This window comes from Mus musculus, chromosome 8 (assembly GCF_000001635.26).
Source record: "Mus musculus strain C57BL/6J chromosome 8, GRCm38.p6 C57BL/6J".
NCBI lineage: Eukaryota > Metazoa > Chordata > Mammalia > Rodentia > Muridae > Mus > Mus musculus.
Window position 1 is genome coordinate 105,405,830 of NC_000074.6, and position 24,962 is coordinate 105,430,791.

The 24,962-nt window shown below is 41.2% G+C and overlaps 2 protein-coding genes across 12 annotated transcripts in view; one reads left to right on the plus strand and one right to left on the minus strand.

Annotated features, from left to right (window-relative positions):
• Positions 1-7,673, minus strand: part of Kctd19 (potassium channel tetramerisation domain containing 19) — a 30,702-nt gene extending 23,029 nt beyond the window's left edge. For 2 of the 4 annotated variants that reach the window (XM_011248400.3, XM_011248399.3), the window contains exons 1-2: positions 7,584-7,643; positions 2,499-2,795 (exon numbers count right to left, since the gene is read on the minus strand). In XM_011248400.3, coding sequence (XP_011246702.1) covers positions 2,499-2,795; positions 7,584-7,622 — 336 coding nt within the window. In that variant the 5' untranslated portion in view covers positions 7,623-7,643. Of the gene's footprint in view, positions 1-2,498; positions 2,796-7,583 lie in introns of all 4 variants that reach the window. The other 2 variants (NM_001301173.1, NM_177791.3) reach the window with 1 other exon arrangement.
• Positions 7,674-7,768: 95 nt separating this feature from the next.
• Positions 7,769-24,962, plus strand: part of Lrrc36 (leucine rich repeat containing 36) — a 50,489-nt gene continuing 33,295 nt past the window's right edge. For 4 of the 8 annotated variants that reach the window (XR_387748.3, XM_006531057.3, XM_006531055.3 and 1 more), the window contains exons 1-4: positions 7,769-7,881; positions 19,428-19,555; positions 20,929-21,121; positions 21,898-21,994. Coding sequence is in view for 7 of the 8 variants with exons in the window: in XM_006531057.3 (XP_006531120.1) it covers positions 7,812-7,881; positions 19,428-19,555; positions 20,929-21,121; positions 21,898-21,994 (488 nt within the window). In the remaining variant the exon portion in view is untranslated. Of the gene's footprint in view, positions 7,882-19,427; positions 19,556-20,928; positions 21,122-21,638; positions 21,995-24,962 lie in introns of those variants that run through there. The other 4 variants (NM_001170789.1, NM_001033371.3, NM_001170788.1 and 1 more) reach the window with 3 other exon arrangements.

Here is a 24,962-nt window from a genome sequence, read left to right on the forward strand (position 1 = left end):
TATGGAGAGCTCTGTAGTAAGGAGTATTAATAATCTGGAATAGTTTAGATATGTGCTATCCAATATGGCAGTCATTGTGACGGTATGCCTTGTTGAACTACAGTATTCTCAACATGAGATGTGCTAAATGTTAAAAAAAAAAGAATCAGATATTGAAAACTTGGTATAAAAGAAAAGTATCTCAAGTGTAAATTTTTGAAAATATTGGGTTAAATAAAATATACCATCAAAATTTGATTTCACTCATTTCTTTACACTTTTTAAAGTTTGGCTACTACAAAATTTAAATAACGCCTATGAAACTAGGTGTTATTGCATGTACCTGTGGGTCTCTCTGTGACTTTGGAGGCTGAGGCCGGGGGATCAGTGGAATCCTGGAGTGCAGGGCCAGCTGAGGCAGCACAGGGAGACCCACATCTCTTAATTTACATGTGATTACGTATGTCATCCACATACATGGCTCACATTGTGTTTTATTATACTAATCTTTGTTGTCCCTAAAGTGCATAGGAATAAAAATAGAACCCAGAGTGCTCTCATTAAGTCATAGTTAAATGCTTGAAGTGGGCCTGCTTGCGAAGGGTCTTTAGACGAAGAGTTGGCAAAATTCATTTTCTCCAAGCACCACCGTTTGCTCTTTTAAGGCAAACCCCAGTACTTGGCTAGGCCTTCACAGCGAGGAAAGTGGGGGAAATGTGCGGTTGGCTTGCTTGAGGCGGCTGTTGGTTCCCAGCTGTATTTACTCTCTGCTTCAATGAATAAATACCACTTAGGCTGGGCCAGCCCAAATGTTGATTTCTTCGAAAACACCATTTCCAACGCCTCAGCACTTGTTTCGAAGGCTGTGTTAGGGAGGCAGAGCCTCATAATTCTTCAAACTCCGCAACTCACACATCTTGGAATCTTGGAATCAGACCAACCCATTGGCTTCTGTGTTGTTGCCTCCTCCTTTGAAGTTGACTCTCGGGGATGTTTGGTTTGGTTTGGGTTTAGGAAGTGAGGACTGCAAAGGGCTTCAAGGGCTTAGTAAACTGTACGGGAAGCTCCTGTTCTTCTCAATGATCCTGTAAAACATTGCCTGGATCTCTCTGATTGTCTGCAATGAACATGTTACTCCCTCTCCACACAAAAAAGGTGGCCTGGCATAGAGCCACGAGCAAACCTAACCCGCCAAGGCATTTAAATGGTTTTGAAGCCACTTGCAAGCAATTCTCATACCTTATCCTAAAGACGGTGACAAGATTTAGATTCAAGGGGGAAGCCAAAAACTTCAGAAAGCTACAACTTGCACTGCACTATGCTAGAGTTCTTGGATTCCTAAATATAAAACATGAATTATTTAGCAAGAATCATCCTTAAGCACATATATTACAAAATAAATGGTCTCTTTCCTCCTGACCCAGATACCAACACAATCTAAGTCAATTTTCTTCCAAGAGGTACTGAGGAGGCATACTTAGTGGTCTACAGAGATGCACTGTAGTCGATGGACTAGCTCTTATGAAAATGGAATAAACAACACCTCATCAAGACAGTGGGATTGATATCGAACATGCCCAGGTTTCCTTCCCAGTCATAATATTTAGTTTTTCCAAGTTAAAAAAAAAAATCATTGTTCAAAAACTACCAAATCACAGGGCAACAGTGGTGCACGCCTTTAATCCCAGCACTTGGGAGGCAGAAGCAGGCGGATTTCTGAGTTCGAGGCCAGCCTGGTCTACCGAGTGAGGTCCAGGACAGCCAGGGCGACACAGAGAAACCCTGTCTCGAAAAAAAAAAAAAAAGAATTGAAAGAGCCAAAGGTCCCCTGGATGTTAAATCCTATCTCCGGTCCCTGGTGGCTGCTGAGATAAATGAAGCAGAATCAGGGTGAGAGTTTCTGTAAAGGATGTGCAGTGAGGAGCTGGGCATGGTGGCACTTGCCCAACAGGGGCTGAATATCATAAATTCAAGGTGGTTCCTGGCTACATAGTAAGGCCTTGTCTCAAAAGCCATGATGCAGTTCCAGACTACTGTCCATTAATAGTGTTACCTCAGAGCTGGCTGTGGTGGCACACTCCTTTAACCCCAGCACTTGAGGCAGGCTGATCTCTGTGAGTTCGAGGCCAGCCTGGTCTACAGAGTGAGTTCCAGGACAGCCAGGGTGGTTATGCAAAGAAACCCAGTCTTAACAAAACAAAACAAGGGCTGGAGAGATGGCTCAGCAGTTAAGAGCACGGATTGCTCTTCCCGAAGTCCTGAGTTCAATTCCCAGCAACCACATGGTGGCTCACAGCCATCTGTAATGGGATTTGATGCCCTTTTCTGGTGTCTCTGAAGAGAGCAATGGTGGTGTACTCATATGCATTAAATAAATAAATAAATAAATAAATAAATAAATAAATAAATCTTAACAAGAAAACAACCCAACCGAAGAGTTATCTCAGAACCCAATATAGAAAAGAGCCTCACTTTTAGTGACGCTACTGATCATCACTCTTGGAGAAAGCACTTCTTACCTGAAGCAAGGGCATCAGCTGCAAACCCAGGGCTTGCTCATAGAGCAAGTTCAGTTCTGCACAACTGGAGAAGGAGAGCTTGGACGTGTAGAGGTAATAGTGCACATGCCTAAACGTGGAGCCGTCTCTGTCAATGAAGAGCCGCTGGTTCTCTGAAGAGGTCAGGGCTGAAGCCTCTTTCCACAACAGCGAGTCTGGGAACTGAGCAAGTTTGCTCCTGGGAACTGAGAAATGCCAGCCCCCGACATTGAAGTGAAACAAATCCTCTGCTGACTCATGGAGCCCGCCAGGCTCCTCCTAAAGGGAGAATGAGGAGAGAGTTCTGTAACAGAAAGAAATTGAAAGCACCCTGACAAGAAGTACTAAACTACATTTTCTGTCAACATAATAATGTACATACAACATCTAAGAGAACTAATACACACACACACACACACACACACACACACACACACTGTTATGAGCAGAATATTGAAGAATATTTTTAAAAACCAATTATATTTTACATACTAACAGTTTAAAAAGCCAGCCATGGTTGCATGTTCGCATGCATCTGTAATGCCAACACTTCAGGTTGGAGGCAGGAAGGTCACTACAAGTCTGAGGCCAGTACATATTGAACCCAAGGCCACAGTGAGATCCTGTATTAAAAGGTGGGAGGTGGGAGAAAAGCTGGACTGATGGATAAAAATCCCCACTGGCACAAAGACAGCCATATGAATACATAGTATAGACTAGAGCCTAGAAATAAATCTTTATGTTCAGTTGAATTTGCCCATCAACTGGTGAATGAATAAACAACTTATAATGTACCCATACATTGAAACTATTCTGGTAGGTTGTTTATTTGAGACAGGGTCTCACATTGGAGCCCTGGCTGGCATAAAACTCACTATGTAGACCAGGTTGGCCTTGAACTCACAGAGATCCACTTGTTTCTGCCTCCCAAGTGCTACAATTAAAGACAGGTGTGGTGTACTCTCAGGCCTACTCATGAAATATTAATAAAAAGGAATGAAGGACTGATACATGTCACAATGTGGATTGATCCTGAAACATTATGCTAAACAAAGCAGACGATATGAAGAAAAGGCAAATTTACCCAGATGAAGATTAATGGTTACTAGGGCTGGGGGTATAGGTTTCCTTAAAGGAAGATAAAAACATTTTACACTTGGTTGTGGTGGTGGTTGTACAACTCTGAAAACATAAGATCATTGAATTATACTTATTAAAATGGTAAGTCAGCCATGTATGGTGATGTATGTCATTAATCCCAGCTCTAAGGAGGCAGAGCAGGTTGGTTTCATCTTATCTCTTACTTCTATGAGTTCCTGGCTAGATAGGGCTACATAGTGAGAGCCTATTTTAAAACAAACCCAAAATATTAAATCATATGTATATGGTTATTTTAAGAAATCCATTTATTACTTATGTCTAGTGTGTGTGCCAGCGTGACTTTATGTACACTATCTGAGTGTGCGCAGGAGCTCATAGAGGCCACAAGCGGCTGCTTCCTGAGCCTGGAGTTACTGACTGTTGTGGGTTTTCATATGGGTGGTGGGATCAAACCTTGGTCTTATGCAAAAGCATCCCGTGTGTGTGTGTGTGTGTGTGTGTGTGTGTGTGTGTGTGTGTGTGCGCGCGCGCCGTTTAAGGAGCAAAAAAATAAATGAAAATAAACATAGAACCACCATATGATTCAATTACACGTCTCACTAATACCACTCATGGATATATACCTTGTATTAGTAATATTTCTCAGTGCTGTGACAATATTTACAAAAAGCAATCTAAGGGGCCACCAGATGGCTCTGTAGGTAAAGACACTACTGTGCAAGCTTGGTGACCTGAGTTTAATCCCTGGGATCCATTCAAATTGTTTGTTTGTTTGGTTAGTTGGTTGGTTTGAGACAGGATTTTTCTGTGTAGCCCTGGCTGTCCTGGAACTTGCTCTGTAGATAAGGCTGGCCTTGAACTCAGAGATCCACCTGTCTCTGCCTCCTGAGTGCTGGGACTAAAGGTGTGCACCACCACCACTTGGCTTCCCATGTCAAATTGGAAGAAAAGAATTGGTTCCACGCCGGGCGTGGTGGCGCACGCCTTTAATCCCAGCACTAGAGAGGCAGAGGCCTGATTTCTGAGTTTGAGGCCAGCCTGGTCTACAAAGTGAGTTCCAGGACAGCCAAGGCTATACAGAGAAACCCTGTCTCGAAAAACCAAAAAAAAAAAAAAAAAGAATTGATTCCACAAAGTTGTCCTCTGACGTCTAGGTATGTGCCATGGCATGTACACCCAGCACTCACACATAAACATCACACACACAATAACAATAATAATAATAACTAATTAATAATAATAATAGTAACTTAAGAGAAGAATTTGTTTTGGCTCCTGGTTTAAAAGCACATAGTCCAGCATGACACAGAAAGTGTGACAGAATCCACATGACACAGACAGTGTGACAGAATCCACATGACATAGACAGTGTGACAGAGTCCACATGACACAGACAGTGTGACAGAGTCCACATGACACAGACAGTGTGACAGAATCCACATGACACAGTGTGACAGAATCCACATGACACAGACAGTGTGACAGAATCCACATGACACAGACAGTGTGACAGAATCCACATGACACAGACAGTGTGACAGAATCCACATGACACAGACATGTGACAGAATCCACATGACACAGACAGTGTGACAGAATCCACATGACACAGACATGTGACAGAATCCACATGACACAGACATGTGACAGAATCCACATGACACAGACATGTGACAGAATCCACATGACACAGACATGTGACAGAATCCACGTGACACAGACAGTGTGACAGAATCCACATGACATAGACATGTGACAGAATCCACATGACACAGACAGTGTGACAGAATCCACATGACACAGACAGTGTGACAGAGTCCACATGACACAGACAGTGTGACAGAATCCACGGGAGCAGAAGCATGAGACTAGGACTCCTCCATCTGGGAAGACCAGAAAGCAGAGAGCAGAGGATGCCGAAGCTCCTTCCCTCCTTTCCACTCAGGAACCATAGACCATGAGACGGTGCTGCTGCATTCGGCATGACCCTTCTTTCCTAGGTTAAGTTTCTCTGGAAATATTCTCACAGGCATTGCTAGAAGAGCACCTCTTAGGGAATTCCAACTCTGGTCAGGTAGGCAATGAAGATTAGCCGCTATATTCCTAAAGAATTCTAAATCAGGGGCTGGCAAGATAGCTCAGCGGGTAAGAACACCGACTGCTCTTCCGAAAGTCCTGAGTTCAAATCCCAGCAACCACATGGTGGCTCACAACCACCCATAACAAAATCTGACACCCTCTTCTGGTGTGTCTGAAGGCATACAGTATACTTATGTATAATAATAATAAATAAATAAATCTTTAAAAAAAAGAAAACAAAGAATTCTAAATCAGCATGCCATAGATTTATTTGCATATCCATGTTTATTACTGCATTATTCACAATAGCCAAGACATGGAACCAACAGATAGATTTTTTTTTTAATGTGGTAGAGACACACAATGGAATTTTATGCAGCTGTAAAGAATGAAATTCTGACATTTGTGAGAAAGTGGATGGAACTGGAGATAAGTAAGCTAGAATCATGTTTCCTTAATATGTGGAATATAGATTTTCACAGATCTACATATGATATGAAAGGAGAGAGGGGCCATGAGAGTGGAAGAAGAGCCCCAAAGGAAGGGGAAGCGAGAGAGAATAGTGGACTATAGGGGCATAAAAGCAGAGGATGGGACTACTTAAGGGAACAGTGGCTCATCAGAACAAAGAAGAAGGCTGTATGTGTTTGAAAATGTCACAGTGAATCCCACTAGTTGGTATGCTAACTAAAAAAATGAACTCAAAATTGCTTAAGAATGGTGGCAGTGGGAACAAGACTATTAAAGTTCAAGAAAGGAAATGCCTCCTCTTCCATCCAAAACCCACATCTCTTATTCTGAGTCAGGAAAATAGATCCTTGTATCAAACAAGAGGGACACTTCTTCTATAGTAAGCCCTGTCTAAATGTCTGAAATCAAGAGGAGCTATTAGACATGCCACTTTAAGACTAGAAGAACACTGGGTGGTCAAGAAGAGAAAGAAACAGATTATGAAATGGATTAATGGCTCAGCAGCAGAACTGGAAAAGCTAATCCAATGTCATTGAGTCCTGGGCCTTTTAAATGTGACGTAGGCTGGGCATGATAAACATGGTAACTAACGGTCCCACCTATACCAAAAGCACAGATATACAAGGATTTGATTTTTGATCTGATTTCTTTAAAGGTACATAGCTGGTTGAAAAGAAAGGTAAGGAGATTTGGAGGCTGAGCTCCACTTATTAAAAAACAGGAAGAATTTGCTTCCACATATATCACCCATGGGAGGACTCTCAAGGGATGCTTACTGGTAAAAGTTAGGAATGTAACTGTTATTGCCAGAGCTTTCTTCCCCAAAGATTGTTCAGGAACTTATTAGTGCACAACTATTTCAGTCTGGGGAGAGCCTCCAGCCATCAACAGCTTGGGAAACCTGTAGTAGTTGAGGGTCATCCATCATGACTCCATCCCAAAGAGCATCTCATTAACACACAACCTTCTTCCATAGAACATTATAGTGATAGAAATTCAGTGCCCAAAAGACAGGACTCAATGCCCCGAGCCAGGATTCTCTGACCTTTTCAGATCAGGAGTTCCCATCGTGCCTCCAAAATCTGCCCCGCCCCCCCCCCAACTGTCAGATCTGGATTTCCCCTTTAAATGTCATCCTCATCTTGCTCTAGAATAAACATGGGCTTTAAGGTACAAAGGCTTCCATCCGTCAAAGAGCTACACCTTCTTCACCCCACAAACTTGGAGCCCCCTCAAATCCTCAGCGGTGTGGAACAGTTCATCTCACAAGGCAGCATGGCATGGTCTCTCCACTTCTCAGACAAGCCCTCCCCAGATTCTTCTAAACTGGGGGCTCCTTCGGATCCTCATACCCCAAAGTCAGATCCCTAATCCCGAGGTTCTCATCTCGGGCACCAGCTCCCCCCAAATCTCCACCTTAGTGGTTTTGACGCCCTTCTCAGGGACGGGCTCCATACCATAGTCCTAAATTCCGTGGCAGACGACAGACTCGTGACCGGTCCCTCTAACGGTCCCTAGAGAACCAAGGCCCGCGGCCAGTGGGAGGGGCGGGGCCCGAGTCGGGGGCGGGGCCTGGCACGCGGGGCGGGGCCTGGCGAGCAGGGGGCGGTCTCGCGAGCCGCGGCAGGTGAGCGGCGGGCGCGAATGGCGGAGCAGTGGGATCTGGACGAGGAGTGCCTCCGCCGCCTGGGGGCGCTGACCCTGGAGCAGCCGGGTAGGGCCGGGAGGGTGTGGATCTGGAGCGTGGCTCAGAGGCTGTGAGGAAAGTATGGTGTGTGTATGTAGTCTTGGGAGCCCCAGGCAGAGGTAAAGAAGGAACTGCAGAGGAGCGCGGTTCCTAAGGCGAAGAAGAAAGAGGCAATCGAGGCAGAAAGGGTGACACTGAGGTGCAGAGGCTGAAGTAATAGGAGAGTCTAAGGCAGAGGGTGAGGCATTGAAGGAGAGGAGGAAAGGACCCCTGTGTGGCAAGGGACATTATTTGACAGAAAGAAAGAAGTCTCCACTAGTAGGAGGACATGGATGTTGGTGAGAGAGGGAAGAGTTGAGATGGGCGACTGTGGTGGTGCGCGCTGTTGAGATTAACAAGGGAGGTTAACTTGGGCAGTTTCTTAAACTTCCCGCCTAGGAGGACTTTTCAAGTTGGGTGCATTGGGAAAGGACACCCTATTCCGTTATCCTCTGTGAAGAACTTCCAGACCAAAGCCTTTCTTTGATCAATCTTTTAAAAGCTCCAAGAGGCTGTGTGGGAACTACTAAGCGATCCATCGGTCTTGAGCCCAGTGCTGTGCCCTGCCTTCCTCCTGAGAGAGCTAACCTCTGACAGGGCTGACAAGCTTGCTTTCTAAGTGTCTAAGGAAGAAGAGCGCTGGGAAAGCCTTCAGTATTCCTAATAAAACTCTTAGCTCCCTAGGAAGTTAGTGATGTCGTTATCGCCACTCGTTGGGTTAAGTGCCTTACCTGCATTTAATGTCTTATGCTGTCATGGTTCCCATTTTACAAATCAATAAAATTAGCTTAGACTCTTGCCCGGAGTCACAGCGGATGGTACAGACAGGGTTAATTAATCCAGGACTGATTCCAAAGTCTGTGCTAAAACCATAACAAATACCGAGAAGTCGAACAGGTATTAATCTTTTTTTCTGTAATCAAAGATAATAGTTTGATGAATGTATATTTATGTACACACATACAAGGTCTCATCATGTGGCTCAGGCTGGCCTCAAACTTGACACTATGCCCAGTTGTATGCAGTTCTGAGGAACCAAATCTAGGGCTCAGTGCATGCTAGGCAAGCATTCTACCAACTGGACAACATCCTCAGCCCAGCGTAAATTTTCTTTTTCTTTTCTCTTTTTCTTTTCTTTTTGTTTTGTTTTGTTTTGTTTTGTTTTTCGAGACAGGGTTTCTCTGTGCAGTCCTTGCTGTCCTCTATATACCAGGCTGGCCTTGAACTCAGAAATCCACCTGCTTCTGCCTCCCAAGTGCTGGAATTACAGGCACGTGCCACCACTGCCCAGCCTGTAAATTTTCTTTTTAAAACTACTGTGAATTCTATTTTACAAGTCAGATAAAATAAACATCCTTGGCTTGGTACACATCTGTGTCTTCCCTTCCATTAAAATATTTTTAATTAATTAATTAGTTAGTTAATTAATTAATTGGTTTTTCAGGTTGGGGTTTCTCCCGGCTCTCCTGGAACTTGCTCTGTAGACCAGGCAGGCTGATCTTGAACTCAGAGATTCTCCTGCTTATGCCTCCCAAGTGCTGGGACTAAAGGCATGTGTCACCAGCACCCAGCCTATTAAAATAATTTTATAGAAATGATTCACCTTGATATTGAGGATAGAGAGGTTCAAAACTGGCTGTAGCGGTGAATGCCAGTAATCCCAGCTACTAGGGAGGCTGAGGTACAGGGACCTGAATCCACAAACTGGAGATATAGCTTTAAAAAATAAAATAAAAGTAATGATATTTGAGGAAGAGGGCATATACCCCTTACATTCTCCAGTTAGAACAATATAAGGCAGTTAAATATATTTTATTTTGGTTTATTTGAGATAGGGTCTCACTATTTAGATTAGGTTGACCCAAACTCACTGGGATTTGCCTGTTTTAGGCTCCCAAGTGCTCAAAGGTGTGCATCACCTTTTATCTGCTCAGGCAGATAAAAATTTTAAATCTTTAATAAATATACAAGAGATTAGACAAGAAGTCTGTAGACTGGCTCTTTGTCCATAAGTGCTGTCAATATTGTGGCCCACTGACAACTTAGAGAAGGAGGGCCTATCTAGACACCTCATTAGCATAGCAGGTTTTTATGCCATGTAGCTGATTGTCATGGTCCTCTTAGTTGGGTGTAGTGGTAGGTCCAGATCAGGTAGTTTGGCAGGGAGCTGGCCCCATGCCTGCTGTCCTCAGTTCTGAGATTTTCCAGGATTTAGGTTTGCTCAGTTTTACCAGTTCTTTTGTCTGGTGGGACAAATATTCATACAATAGTGTCATGCCTCCGATTGAGACATTAAAAAAAAAATCTCTATAAAGTGCATATGCCAGCTTGTTTGATTTAAATATTCCCTACTTTCCCCTTGAATTTTCATCATATTGGAGGAAAATTGCACCATTTGTTTTGAAGCGTTCATTACACAATCTGGATTTTACTCGCTCTATCCCTAAAATGTTTTCTTTTCCTTGTTTTCTGTGTTACCTGTGAATTAGTAGTCATATGAGGCTTAATCAGGTTCAGACTTGATTATGCATGCCTTTCCCACAGATTGCTTCTTGAATAACCCTGTATGTTTCTATAAGGAAGTGTGCAATGCCTGATGTTCTTTGTATTTGGGATAGCCATTGACCATGCTTGCCCAGGTCTGTTAATTCATGCGGAATTACAAAAACTCCGTTGTTCTTGACTAGTTTGATAATTCTATAAAAACAAAAGTCTCCACACCAATCATTTGTTGTCATGAGGTACCAGTTGTGTAGAAAAGGCAAGACTGATGTCTGGGTTTTTGTTTGTGTGTTTGTTTGGTTGGTTGGTTTTTTTTTTTTTTTTTTTTTGGTTCATTCTTTTTTTTTTTATTAGGTATCTGGGTTTTTTTGTTATTGTTATTGTTTCACCTGACACCAGTTTTAAAAGTGAGTTTATTTCTTTGAAGATAACCAATGAGGACTGCTTTACTTTCTCCAAATCATTATAAACACATTGATTCAACAATATTTGGTGTGTCCTAATCCATTCTGGTTATTATTATAATTGATGCTAATGGGAGATCCTTCCCCTTTGATTCCTGAGGACATTTTAAAAATCTTTGTTTGAAATTTTATATTGTCATTAGAAACAAGCTCTGTGATAGGTTATTAATTGAGTTTCCTAGTGAAGTTATAAATGGTTTTCTTTTTTCACCTTTAGTTTCATGTTTTATTAGGTTTTTTTTTTTTTAGTTTCATGTATTATTAAAAAATTAAAAGAGAAAGTAATGGCTTTGTAAAAACATTTGCATCAATTGTTTCTGTGAATCTCTTCCTCTCATCCATCCCCATGTGTGGTGGTTTGAATATGCTTGGCCCAGGGAGTGGTGCTATTTGGAGGTGTGGCCTTGTTGGGGGAAGTGTGCCACTACGAGTTTGGGCTTTGAGATTCTTGTCCTAGCTGCCTGAAAGCCAGTCTTCTCCTAACTGCCTTTAAAACTCTCATTTCCTCCAGCACCATGCCTACCTAGACACTGGCATGCTTAACCTCTGAACCTGTAAGCAAACTCCAATTAAATGTTGTTCTTTATAAGAGTTGCTGTGGTCATGGTGTCTGTTCACAGCAGTAAAACCCTCAGACACCATGCATGCCACACACTGATCTTCCCCCAGCAGCTCCCCTTTCTGTTTTCATTTTAGAGAGAGATAACTTGAGTTTTTGTTTTTACAACTAAGATGAGATTTTGTCCATTGAGGTATGTATCATGTATATATTTTGGTTTTATGTGTATGAATTCTTTGCCTGCATGTGTGTCTGTGCACCATATGTGTGCCTAGTTCCAGAGGAAGCCCAAAGAAGGCATTGGATCCCCTAGAATTGAAGTTAGCTGTCATGGATGCTGAGAATTGAACTTGGGTCCTCTGGAACACTAGTTAGTGCTCTTAATCATGGAACCATATCCCCAACCCCTATTCTATTGTTAATCTATATGATAGTGCTGTGTTTGATTTGTTCTTTGATCTATGTGTAGTTAACACTTTATAAGTGCTGGAGCCAAACGCACATGTTCTTAGCAGTCTGCACCTCACAGTTTATTTGTTGAATGATGATCCTGGGGTCCCGTTGTCTGTTCTTCAAATGAGGCCGCAGTGAAAACCACGAGAAATCCCACACATCACTGGTGGAACCACTAATTGCCCTCAGCCTTTCTCGCAATAGCAGAATCTTAGGGTATTAGATTATCATGAATAAAGTTACCAAGACACTGTTGTCAAAGTCAGGACATTTTAAAAAAGATATTCGCATGCTATTAAATTCAAGGTCCTCTAGAACATTTGCAGAGTTGTATAACTGTTCTAGTTTGCTTATGATTGTTGTGATAAAATATTCTAGCCAATGTATCTTAGGAAAGGATTTCTTTGACTTATACTTCCAGGTCACAATTCGTCATTGAGGGAACTGGAGGCAGGATTTGTGGAGAAACTCTGCTTGCTGACTCACTTTTTGCCTCACTAGCTTTCTTACTCGGCCAAGTTCACCCTGCCTAGACCCTCCTATAGCAATTAACAATCAAGAAAACCCTCCACAGACTTGCCACAGGCCAGTCTGATCTAGGCAAAAATTAAACTGAGGCTATCTTCAAATGAACAGTTAGTGCTAACTAGGGCAACAATCACTTCTGCTATCTAGCCCAGAATGTTTTCATGGACCTCTTAGAAAATCGCCGTATTTCCCACTTCCCATAGCCGCTGGCAATCACATATTTCCCACTTTCCATAGCCGCTGGCAATCACTTATTTCCCACTTTCCATAGCCGCTGGCAATCACATATTTCCCACTTTCCATAGCCGCTGGCAATCACCAATCTAACTAAACCCTGTGAGTTTGCTTCTTCTGGATATTTCCTATAAATGGGATAATGTACCCTTTTCTGTCTGGCATATTTTGGAGATCTATCTATATTTTAGCACATATCAATAATTTATCACTTTTTATTAAAAGACTTTATTTTTAGGGCAGTTTTAGATTTACAGAGAATTTGAGCATAAAATGCAGAGCTCCCATATACCCTTCTTCACCTACATTTATCCCCTATCCTCCAGCTTCCATTATTAGCAATAATCTTCCCTTGTGATACAGTTGCTATAATATTGATACATTTTTAGCTGAAGACTAAGTTTATATTAGGTTTTACTCTATGTTGTATAGTTTTGTGAGTTTTGACAAGTTTGTGTTGTTCTATGTCTAATATTACAATATCAAACAATGGTTTCAATACCCTAAAAATCCCCTGTTGGTCTGGTGATATAGCTCAGTGGTAGAAAGCTTGACTAATTTGTGCAAATCCCTAGGTTTAATTAACAGTACTTTAAAATTAATAAATAGGAGACGGAGAGATGGCTTAGGGATTAAGAGCAGTTAAAGGTTGCTCTTAGGACACAAATTTGATTCCCAGCATTCACAATCATTTGCAATTCCAGTCCCAAGGGGATCTAATGCCCTCTTCTGGCCTCTGTGGGCCCTGCACAACATGATGTACAGACATATATATAGGCAAAGTACCCATACTTTAAAAATAAATTAAAAATAAAGGTTAAAAGATAAATAAACAACTCTGGACCTCATCTATTTATTTCTCCCTTACCCCAAACTCCTGACAGTCTCTGGTCTTGTTTGCTTGATTATTTGATACAGGGCCTCGCTATGCATAGTCCAGTTGGTCTTAAACTAATCTTATTGCCAAAGATGGTCTTTCTGACGTGTGATCTTCTTGCCTTGGCTCCCAAGTGCAGACATTATGCCCTTCCATACAACATATTTTCACTGTTGCCTTATTCAGAACGCTACAGAGTTGGAATCACACACTATCTAGCTGATTGGTTTCTCTCTCCTAACAACAGATACATACGTTATTCTATATGGTGACACACATTTGTAAATCCAGCCTTTGAGAGGTGGCAGCAAGAGTCTCAGGGGTTCAAGGCCAGCCTAGGCTACACAGACCCTGTCTCAAACAAACAAACAAACAAACAAACAAAAAGTTGGGAATAAATCTTAGTAGTAGAATACTTGCTTAGTGTGCATAATACCATAGATTCAACCTGAGAACTGCAAAGAAAAAAGGGTTCTTCCGCGTCTTTGTGTGTTTTGGTTACTCATTCTTCTTATAGCTGAATATGTTCCAACTGTGTGGATGTAGTCTACTGTTTTGCTTATACATTTCCCTATTCAGGACATCTTGGTCACTTGGTTTTGGCAGCCATGAATAAAATTGCTATAAACATCTGTGTGCAGTCTCTGTGTGGACGTAAAGTTTGAGCTTGTGTGAATCAATGCCAAAGAGTGTGAGTGCTAGATGACATGAAAAGATGTGTTCAGCTTTTCAGAATGCTGAGCTGTCTTAAGTGGTAGCTACAGCATTTGCGTCCCACAATCTTGGTAACACTTGATGTCAATATTTAGGATTTTGATAATTTTGATATGCAGTGGTATCTATTTCTTTCAATTTGCTATTTCCTATGACTTATGATGTTGAACAGTTTTCATTTTTGCAATCTGTGTACAAACACACACATGTGTGTGTATGTATGTATATTATATATATATATATGTATATATATATATGCATATACACACACAGATTTTTGTTGAAGTGTTTGTTTTGGTCTTCCCATTTTTTAAAACTGGATTGTTTATTTCATGATTGTTGAAGTTAAAGAGCTTTTGGTGTATTTTGGATCGACGCTAATCCTTTCTTGGAGAACATAGTCAGCAAATAGTTCCTCCCACTGTGCGAATTAGCTTCTCATTACTGTAACAAGTAGTTAAGATGAATCGTGCCTTTAGAGGCTTCAGTCTATGAATGGGTGGCCTATTGCTTTGGTGTTCGTGAAAGTCTGTGTTCCATATAGAAATGGAATGATGCGGACTTTGTCCTTGGTGTGTGGCTTCTTTGATTTAGCATAGTCTTCAAAGACATCTGTGTTACAGCATACATCAGAACCATATATCAGAAGTTCCTCCATTTTTAAGTCTGAACAAGATTTCTTTTTACGTATATTATATACGTTGCTTATCTGCCCATGGATGAACATGGATGCTGTTTCTACTTTGGGGTTAATTATGACTAATGCTTTTGTGAACACTGAGGTGCAAGTCATGTCTCAGTCTTGCTTTCTGTTGTCTTGGATAAAAATACTGAGGTAGAATTTATCAATTATTGTTATTTTTTCTCGTCCTTGTTTTCATACGCCTCTCTCTCTCTTTTCTTTATGTGTGCTTGCGTGTGTATGGAGACCAGACATTGACATAGGGTGTCTCCCTCAAGTACTCATTCCTTTGAGACAGGGCCTTGCCCTGAACTCGAGTCTTGCCCATTCAGATAGACCATCCAGCTTGCAAGCCCCAAAGGTCTTCTTGTGTCCACCATCCTGGTACTGGGATGACATGTACTAGCCACCACACCTTTTTTTTTTTCTCATGGATACATGTTTTTAAGGGCTGACCCATCTCTTTAATTCCTTAATCTAATATTTTGGTCAAAAGCATCTGCCTTTCAAAATAAAAAATTCAAAGAGAGTATTAGATATGTGTGTATAGGTATATACACACATATACATATATATTTGTAAATTTTTCTTTAATATCTGGCTTAATGCAAGACAGCCTTATTCTCTTACTTGCTTCATTTTAAATTCTGTTTTCATATGATGTTGTTTTGTTTAAATGTCTATTTTAGGAACTTGGCATGGTACAGTACATAGTTGCAAGAGGGAGGAATATTTTCATAGCCTCTATGAGGATTATGGATATTTTCCTCCTCTGATAAAACATGAAGACCGGGGAATTTGTAGTTTCTTGACTTTTAGTTGTGTGTGGAATCTGAAATTGTGTAACTGTCCTTTTTCACTTTTATAGTGAAATCTATTGGTACATCTTGCATTTGAATGGCTCTTTACCCATGTGTGATTCCGAAACATCATGCACTGGTCATTTGGAAATATTGATGCCCTGAGTTATGCAGTTCTTCTAAATATTGACAGATAATCTTCATACAACATTGTCTTAATCACTGCTCTATAGCTGTGAAGGGACACCATGACCAAGACAACTCTTATAAAAGAAAGCATTTAATGGGGGCTTGCTGATAGTTTCAAAGGTTTTGTCCATTATCATCCCGGCTGCTCACATGGCATTGAAGTTGTAGCTGAGAGCTACATCCTGATCCAAAAGAGCCTCTAGGCCTAGGATGGGCTTTTGAAACCCTAATGACACACTTCCTCCTCCTAGTCCTTTCAAATAGTGCCACTCCCTGCTGACAAAGCATTCAAATATATGAGTCTGTGGAGGCCATTCTTATTTAATCCACCACAAACAGGAAAAAAAATCAATTTTTTTCTAACAATATAGTTATGTGTATTAGTGTTTTGCCTGCATGTCTGTATGTGCTTCGTGCCAGCAGAAGTCAGGAGAGGGTGTTGGATATACCCTAGAACTAGAAATAACAGATGGCTATGTGGGTGTTGGGATCAAACCCAGGTCCCATGCAAGAAGGACAAGTGCTCTCCACTGCTGAGCCTTGTCTCTAGTCCAGATCTGAAGTATTTCCAACTAATCTCATTAGAAAAACCTAAGTGTTTGGGAAGCATACAATTCAGGGTGGACAGATAGACTTGTTTCAGAATTCTATTTTGGAAAAATAAAATGTTAGGTATCAAACCTAGAATTATGTGCATGCTAAACCTTTGTTCTACCACTGAGCTACATCTACACCCCCCCCAAATTGTGTGTGTGTATGTGTATATATATATATGTATATATATATATGTATATATATATATATATATATAATGTATGTGTGTGTGTGTGTGTAATAAATATACACGTAAAATGTTATCACAGACAGCAGTGACTATTAGTTGCTTTCCTGAGATGACAGGCTTACTTTATTTTTAAAACAATGTTTACTGTCAGGTATGCTATCACACACCTATAATCCTACCACTGTTGATTCTTCAAGATGTCCTCTGACTGCCACATGTGCACTGTAGCATGCGCGCACGCGCAAACACACACACACACACACACACACACACACACACACACTTATGATTGCATGCACACTTATACGCACACTGAATAAATGAAATATAATGAAAAGGTAAGTGTCTAGTTATACCACATTTTCCCATATGCGTCTGGGCATCTGCTTTCTTCAGTACACACCAGAGAAGAAACACATGACCCTAAAGGGCCAATGGATAGTTTCTTTTGTACTGTAAGTGCAAAATCAACACATACAAAAGGCAATTCATGTTTTCAGATTGTTACGAAAATAACTTCTAAGGAAAGTATTTTCACCTTGTGGACATGTCTCACAGACCTTTAGGGGTCAGGGGGTCACATATTAAGAACCTATGTCTCCCATTGTTTGGAGGGGGGATCTCTCCAGAGGGTTTTCATCCCTTATGGATGTTTCTGTACTGCTTTTTCTTTGAAAAGTCCACTGTAACCATTTATTTATTTATTTACTCACTTGTTTATCCATTTGTTCATTCATTTGTTTGGTTTTGTGGCTCTTTGTTTGCATGCAGTAAGGTTTCCTGTGCTTCTGGGGAAAGGGTGGGTCAGAACAGTCTTCAGAGCTGGAGGCTGTGGAGCCCCCTCTTCTGTTGCGTTCAGAAAGTACTGAGAACCAGGCCCTCCGGCAGCCCGAGGTCCACCCTCTGTCTCCTTCCCTCCCAGACCTGTGCCTACACCTTCACATTCACCTGCAACCATCACCTCTGAGGTTTTCTAGCTAGATTCCGCTAATACCAACTTCTCTGAAGTATGGCTCTTGTCTTGAGCGAGATCTCCAGCTTATGGCTTTTAAAAGCTCCTGAGAGCTGAGCAGTGGTGGCTCACACCTTTACTCCTAGCACTCAGGAGGCAGAGGCAGGTGGATCTCTGAGTTTGAAGCCAGCCTGGGCTATACAGTGAGACCCTGCACTACCACCACCACCATCACAACAACAACAAATGATGAGACCCAAACAGCTCCAGCAACTTAAAATTTTTATTTCAATTAAGTTCTCTGGCATTCACCTACAAGTTGGATCTTGTAGAATCCCCTTCCAGATTTAGTGGCTATTTTCAGTTTGGCTTACCAAATCTAGTAGTTTGTATTGGCAAATTTGAGACTCATCTCTTCTCAATCATCTTGGAAGTCTAGTTGACTTTACTTAACCATACACACAGTGACACACAGAGGCACACACGATTGTACTTTCCCTCTTTCCTCCTCTTAGTATGATTTTTGGATATATTTTACTTTATGCATGTAACTGTTTTGCCTTCATGTTTGTAAGTGCACTGTTTACATGCCTGGTGCCTGCAGAGATCAGAATTGGATCCACAGGAACTGGACTTGCTAATGATTGTGAGCCACCATGTGGGTGTTGAGAACCAAATAGGGTCCTCTGGAAGAGTAGCCAGTGCTCTTAATTGCTGAGCTATTTTCCCAGTACCCCATCAATACCTTAAAGATTTTCCATGTAAGGCTCTGAAAAAAAATACTTGGTTCTTTGTGATTATTGCACAAAATATTAATTAATACTTTGATATCACTCATGAGCCATGTACACTTTGGGGACAGGGTTCTTGGCAAATGCTGTGCCACCAAGCTGAACCCCACTTCCCATGGGCACTATCGTAAACTTTATATATACATTAATTTAATTCTTACATCTTATGAGTGAAGTTATAGTACTTCCTTTCATTTGCAGATAGGAAGCCCGTGCACCAGGAGGTGAAACGACAAGTGCAGGTCACAGGCATTGTGCTTCATTCTTTGTATCTGTGTGTGTTCTTTAGGTGGCTTCCTTCTAGCTTCATGTGAGGAACCCTTGGCAACTTCAACTTGCTTGCTTGCTTTTATCTTCAAATATCTTTGAAGTTGACATCTTGCACTGTCTATGTCTATGTCTATGTCTATAGTATATATCCTGGGAAAATTCCGAGGATGTTTTCTAAAAAGCTGAATTCTAGCAGTGCAAAGTACCTTTCAAATTTTGTTTAGGAAGTGTGGTTGACTTGTGCCTGTAATCCCAGCATTCAGAAAACAGATACAAAAGACTACTAAGCACTTGAGAACATCCTGGCTACCTAGTAAGACCCAGTCTCAAAATAAAACTAAATCAAGCAGACCAAAGCATCAAAACTCCAAATGGATCAGTAAATTTTGTTTCAAGAGCTTTTAGGGTCCTGCACCACAGCTGCCAGGTGATTAGGGACCCCAAGAGCTGTTGCTCTGCAGTTCATATGAGTGTCTTTGACCACACTACTATTTTAAAAATATTTTTAATATTGCTATTTGTAAGTAATTTTTTTAAAAAAAATAGTTTAATCTTCAGCCAATTGCTAATTTTTTTCCAAATGGACAGGTGTCCCTGCTCAACAGACAAGTAAGGCAAAAGATCTGACGTTACAAGCTGTGGGTGGAGGACCTTTCAGAGTCCCAGGGGAGGACGGTGAGCTGACTACTGTTCATCCAGCAGGAAATGATAATGCATCCACTGATCTCTTTTCAGAACTGGTGGAGTCTCTCTCATTGCAGGGATCTTATGCCGGAAAAATCCACTCTATTGGTGATGCCTTCAGAAATTTCAAAAGTCTCCGATCCTTAGATTTATCAAGGAATTTGATCACTAGTCTAAAGGTGGGTTCCTTATTCCATGATCAGCCAGGTTAACTCAATTTATAGTCTCACGAGAAGAAATAAGATAGAAAATGTCAGCTGGGAAATAGAGGATCTTCTTTTTACAGGCTCCCAACTCCATTTTATTACTTTCTATAAGTTCTTTCACCTTTATGCTTAAAATTTTTTCTTATAAAGTATTAGGTAAAGCCAGGGCGGGTGGCAAATCCCTTTAGTTTCCAGCACTTGAGAGGTAGACGCAGGCAGATCTCTTAGTTCAAGGCCAGCCTGATCTACACAGTGAGTTCCAGGACAGCAAGGGCTATGCAGAGATACCCAATCTCAATACATAGACGGCATAGACATAGACATAGACATAGACATAGACATAGACATAGACATAGACATAGACATAGACATAGACATAGACATAGACATAGACATAGACATAGACATAGACAGACATAGACATAGACATAGATATATGTGTATATATATCAGGGGAAACCATATGAAACTTGCTTTGCCAAGGGCAATAGTACACATTTCAATGCATGTAGAAAGCACTAAGTTTCTGACTTGTAAACATACAGATTCTTAGTCCCCATTCTAAAAGGAAGACTAGGTGGGCTTAGGATATACCCAGGAGACTCTGGTGGAGCGATGCACAGTACACATCGAACAATACTTGCAATGTTGTCACTGTGGATATTTTTTCTAGAAAGATCAGGAAATGATCTCAATGGAAAAAAGTATTCAGGTCAGAAGAGCAGAGGGCAATACAAGGAGTAGGAAGAAAGGTTGGAAAAGGAGTAGGAAGAAGTTGGTAAAGTGCTTGCTGCACAAGGCATGAGGTTTTCATTCTAGATTTCAGCACATGAAATTCAAGTTCTGGGAAAGCAAAGATGGTATGATCCCTGAGGCTTGCTGGCCAGCTTACAGGCTCAATGACAAAATGGTGTTTGGTGTAGTGGCACATGCTATTAATCCTAGCAGTTAGGAGGCAGGAGGATTTCTGTGACTTTGAGGCCAACCTGGTCTACATAGTGAGTTCCAGGACAGGCAGAGCTAGACAATGAGACCCTGTCTCCAAACAAACAACAAAAATAAGGTAGTAGGTAATTGAGGAAGACTCTTAAATTAAGGTAGATCCTTTGGCTTACACACACACACACACACACACACACACACACACACACACACACAGAGAGAGAGAGAGAGAGACAGACAGAGATAAAGAACAGACGCAGAGAGAGAACAAATACACACACACACACACACACACACACGAGAGACAGAGACACACAGAGAGCAGCAGAGAGAAAGACACATGATCTATTTATGAGGATCAGCAATGCATAGTTCCTAATGTGCTTTAATTTTATTTTTTTCAGGGAATCCAGTATTTATGCTCACTCCAAGAGCTGAACTTATATTATAACAACATTCCTTCATTAGTGGAGGTGTCCCGACTACAGCCCTTACCCTTCCTCAAAGAACTAGATTTGAGACTCAATCCTGTTGTAAGGAAAGATACAGATTATAGGCTCTTTGCCGTGTACACGCTGCAAACGCTGGAAAAACTGGGTGAGACCCGCTTCCTCTCCCACTCCTTCCCAAAATCTTACTGAACTCAGCTGCCTCTTAACCTATTGCATGGTAGACAAACTGTGCACCGGCACATTTGTTTATCAGTCAATATTTACGTAACTCTTTGTGTTGGCAGGATGTGTGAGCAGTACTTTTATTGTTTAGGGAAAGGCCATCTGTGATTTTATCAGTTACTTCCAGCTTTAGTTTTCTTCAGCTGATGGTTTCTCCACTGTTTCCTCCTCAACATAAAATTTCCAAGTTGAGCCTTAGTTTCCCAGGTGCCCAGCTCTATTAACCATAATAGTAATAGGAGCCCAGTATAATTCACTGGGAACTAGTCGTCAAGGAACGAAACAACAACAAACAAAACCCATTCCTTAGAGTGAGCTAGCTGCTCTGTATTTCTACATAATTTCCTTGTTTAATATATATTTCTTGTTGCTATACAATTTAATCTCGTATGGTCCTGGAAAGGCTATTGTTGGGAAACTAAGTTAAAAATTGTTTCAGGGGAAAAAAAATGTGACCCTGAGCCTGACAATGTGATTGTTTGCTGTCCCAGCTCCACTTCCCTGAAGGAGCAGGTGAACCAGTGGCAGTGGTTGCTGTGACAACTGAGTTACTGCTTGCTCCAGTGACAACATAATAGAATTGTGTTGTGACCTGTCTCTAATACATGCCTTGAGTTCTGGGCTTCAGTTTTTCCTCCGCAAACATGGTTTTCTGACTCTGAAAAAGAAACATGCTCACGCCGTGGCTTTCGCCTCCAGATGACCGAGCCGTCCGTGACAGCGAGAGGAGAGCGGCCAAGCTACATTTCAGTCAGTTGGGCAACAGTGAAAATTTTCTCTTAGAGGTGGAAAAAAGGTAGGAAAACTTCTCTATTTTTTTTTTCAGTTTGGTTCAAGGGGATTTCTAGTTTGCTTTCCTCGTTTTCCAGCAGAACTCTCAGATCTAGAATAAAACTGTCTGTTTAAAAACAGGTCTATAGGGACGAGAACTAAGCCCTCTTCTTTTCTGACCTGTAGAGTTTCCTTTGGCTGTGGTTGTTATAAATTCCCCATCGTTTTTTTTGTTTGTTTGTTTGGTTGGTTGGTTGGGTTTTTTTTTTTTTTTTTTTTGTTTTTGTTTTTGTTTGTTTTTTGGTTTTTCAAGACAGGGTTTCTCTTTATAGCCCTGGCTGTCCTGGAACTCACTTTGTAGACCAGGCTGGCCTTGAACTCAGAAATCCGCCTGCCTCTGCCTCCCGAGTGCTGAAATTCCCCATCATTATTGCCACAGCTTAGTGACAGGACACTAGAAGATCTCTCACTCTGTGAATTCTTACCTACCCTATCTTGGCAGAGTTATCCTTAGCGCACAGTCTGTTCGCATTGAACTAGGATTTCATGACCATAGGCAAGGCTGTTTTGTTGCTTTGGCAAATTTCTAACAGATCAAAAACTCCAAAACAAAGAGTAAAGAGACCTTGAGGTTCCCAGGTATCTGAATGGCAGAGTTTTGAATTTCTGGATATAAAATCCTGTCAAAGGAAAACATATCTTCTACACTAAACTCATGCTTTTAAGAGTTAGCCTAGTAGAGCACACTCTTAGTACCAGGGCTCGGGAGGCAGAGGTAGGTGGATCTCTGAATTCAAGGCCAGCCTGCTCTCCAGAGTGAGTTTCCAGGATAGCCAGGTATACACAGAAAAAGCCTGTCTCAAAAAACAAACAAAACAAAACCTAAAAAAACCCAAACAATAACAACAATGGAAAAAAAAAAGTTAGCCTCCTTAGGGCTGGTGAGATAGCTTGCTGGGCAAAGGCTCTGACCACCAAGCCTGACAACTTGAGGTCAATCCCTGGGACTCACATGGTAGAATGGAAGAACTGACTCCTACAAGTTGTCTCCTGACCTCTGTACACATGTGTATAACACCCATGAACACACATATCACAGAAACAAATCCGCTCAGGAGTGAATGAATGTAATTTGAAAATTTTAAATTAGCTTCATTAGTTTCTCAAATTAATTGCTCACAGTGTAAATAATTCAAAAAAGTCAAAAACCACCCTATACTTTTGCTATTGATACTGAGCTATTTATAACACTCTTCTGTGTATTCTAAATACACATGAGTATATTTATTAGTCTGCTCATTTTGTCTGGTGTATTATTCAACACCCGGAAACAAATGCTAGTTATCGCTCTCTAGGACTGAGGAAGTGACTCGGTCAGGAAAAGCAGCTGCTTGCACAAACACGAGGACATTAGTTTGGAGCCCCAGAATCCACATCATCAACTACAACAATGACAATCAATCAATCAATCAATAACAGGCATAGCAGCACATGTATGAACCCCAGTGCAGGAGAGGCAAAGACAAGACCTGGGGTCTGAATGGCCGGCCAGCCTAGCCAAATAAGTGTGCTCTGGGGCTCCATGGAAGACTAAGTATAAAACAATGTGATGGAGAACACTCAAGGAAGACATCTGATGTCCGCTTTTAGCCTCCACGTGCACACCCACATGGAGACACACACACACAGACACACACACACACTAAATACCCTATTTTTATTATATATGTACGTGTGTTACAAGTACGTGGGTTGTGTGTGCAGTATCCGTACGCACGCATATATGGCTTTATGGTAGTTTGTTTCCTACATGTACAGCATTTCCTTTAACAAGACATCCTGAACATATCTCCACATTATCTTTCTATTTCTCACCATATGTCTTTTATCTATTTACCTTTTGCTTTCTTTTCCTTTGTGGCATTGAGGATCAAGCCCAGATCCCTCGATGCTTTAGACAAGACCTTTACCACGGAGGTACTCCTACAGCCCCCACATTGCTTACCTGTTTCTTTTCTTCCCATCTCAAGAACATAAACGTGTGGGAACAAGGACCTTGTTTACTGTAGTATCTGTAGTGCCTATAGCAATGCCTGATATATAGGCGTTGCTAAAAAACATTAATTAATTGTTCAGTGATGAAAATGGGGCGTCGCAGGCCTACAGGTGCTTGCTATGTAAGTCTGGTGGCCTGGGTTCCAGAGATGGAACCCGTATAAAGACAGGAGGAGAGGGAAGGCAGAGGCAGGTGGATCTCTGTGAGTTCAAGGCCAGCCTGGTCTACCGAGCTAGTTCTAGGACAGCCAGCGATACACAGAGAAACCCTGTCTCAGAAAACTGAAGAAAGGCAGGGGGGAGAGAAGCAGCGCCACAAAGGTGTCTTTTAACCTCCATACACATATAGTCACATCCCTGCTCATCCAGACACATTACACACTCATACAATAATAACAACAACAGAACTAAAATGATGAATAAATGAAACCAATACCTGTTGGGCTGCCATCTTTTTTCCAAGTGATTTTAGCTATCTTTGTTATGATCTTTGTTTTATGGTATAGCCTTCAGAAAGCACCCATAATTTTCTATTTTTCCCCTTAGTTCCCTATTTTTATATATATATCATTTATTAAGGTTAATTTACATAGAATAAATTTTACCTTACTATAGACATAAATGAAATATTTCTAATAAAAATATATATAGCATATAGAGTAAACTAAATCCTATTTTAAATATTGTATAATTTCCTGTTTAACAGAGTAAGATAGAGATAAATCAAGGTATAACTGAATAAAATTTCTACTTAGGTAAAAAATTCCATCATTAATCTGTTTAGGTTCCATTAAGTGATTGCTAAGTCATAGGTTAAAATGTTCTTCTATGTCCAGTATTACACAGTGTCATATAAGGTCCCCAGTATTAGGTAAAGTTTTTAAGCCTCCCAGTTTTCCTATCTATGAAAAGGTAGTAAGGTGCTTTTAAAACATCTT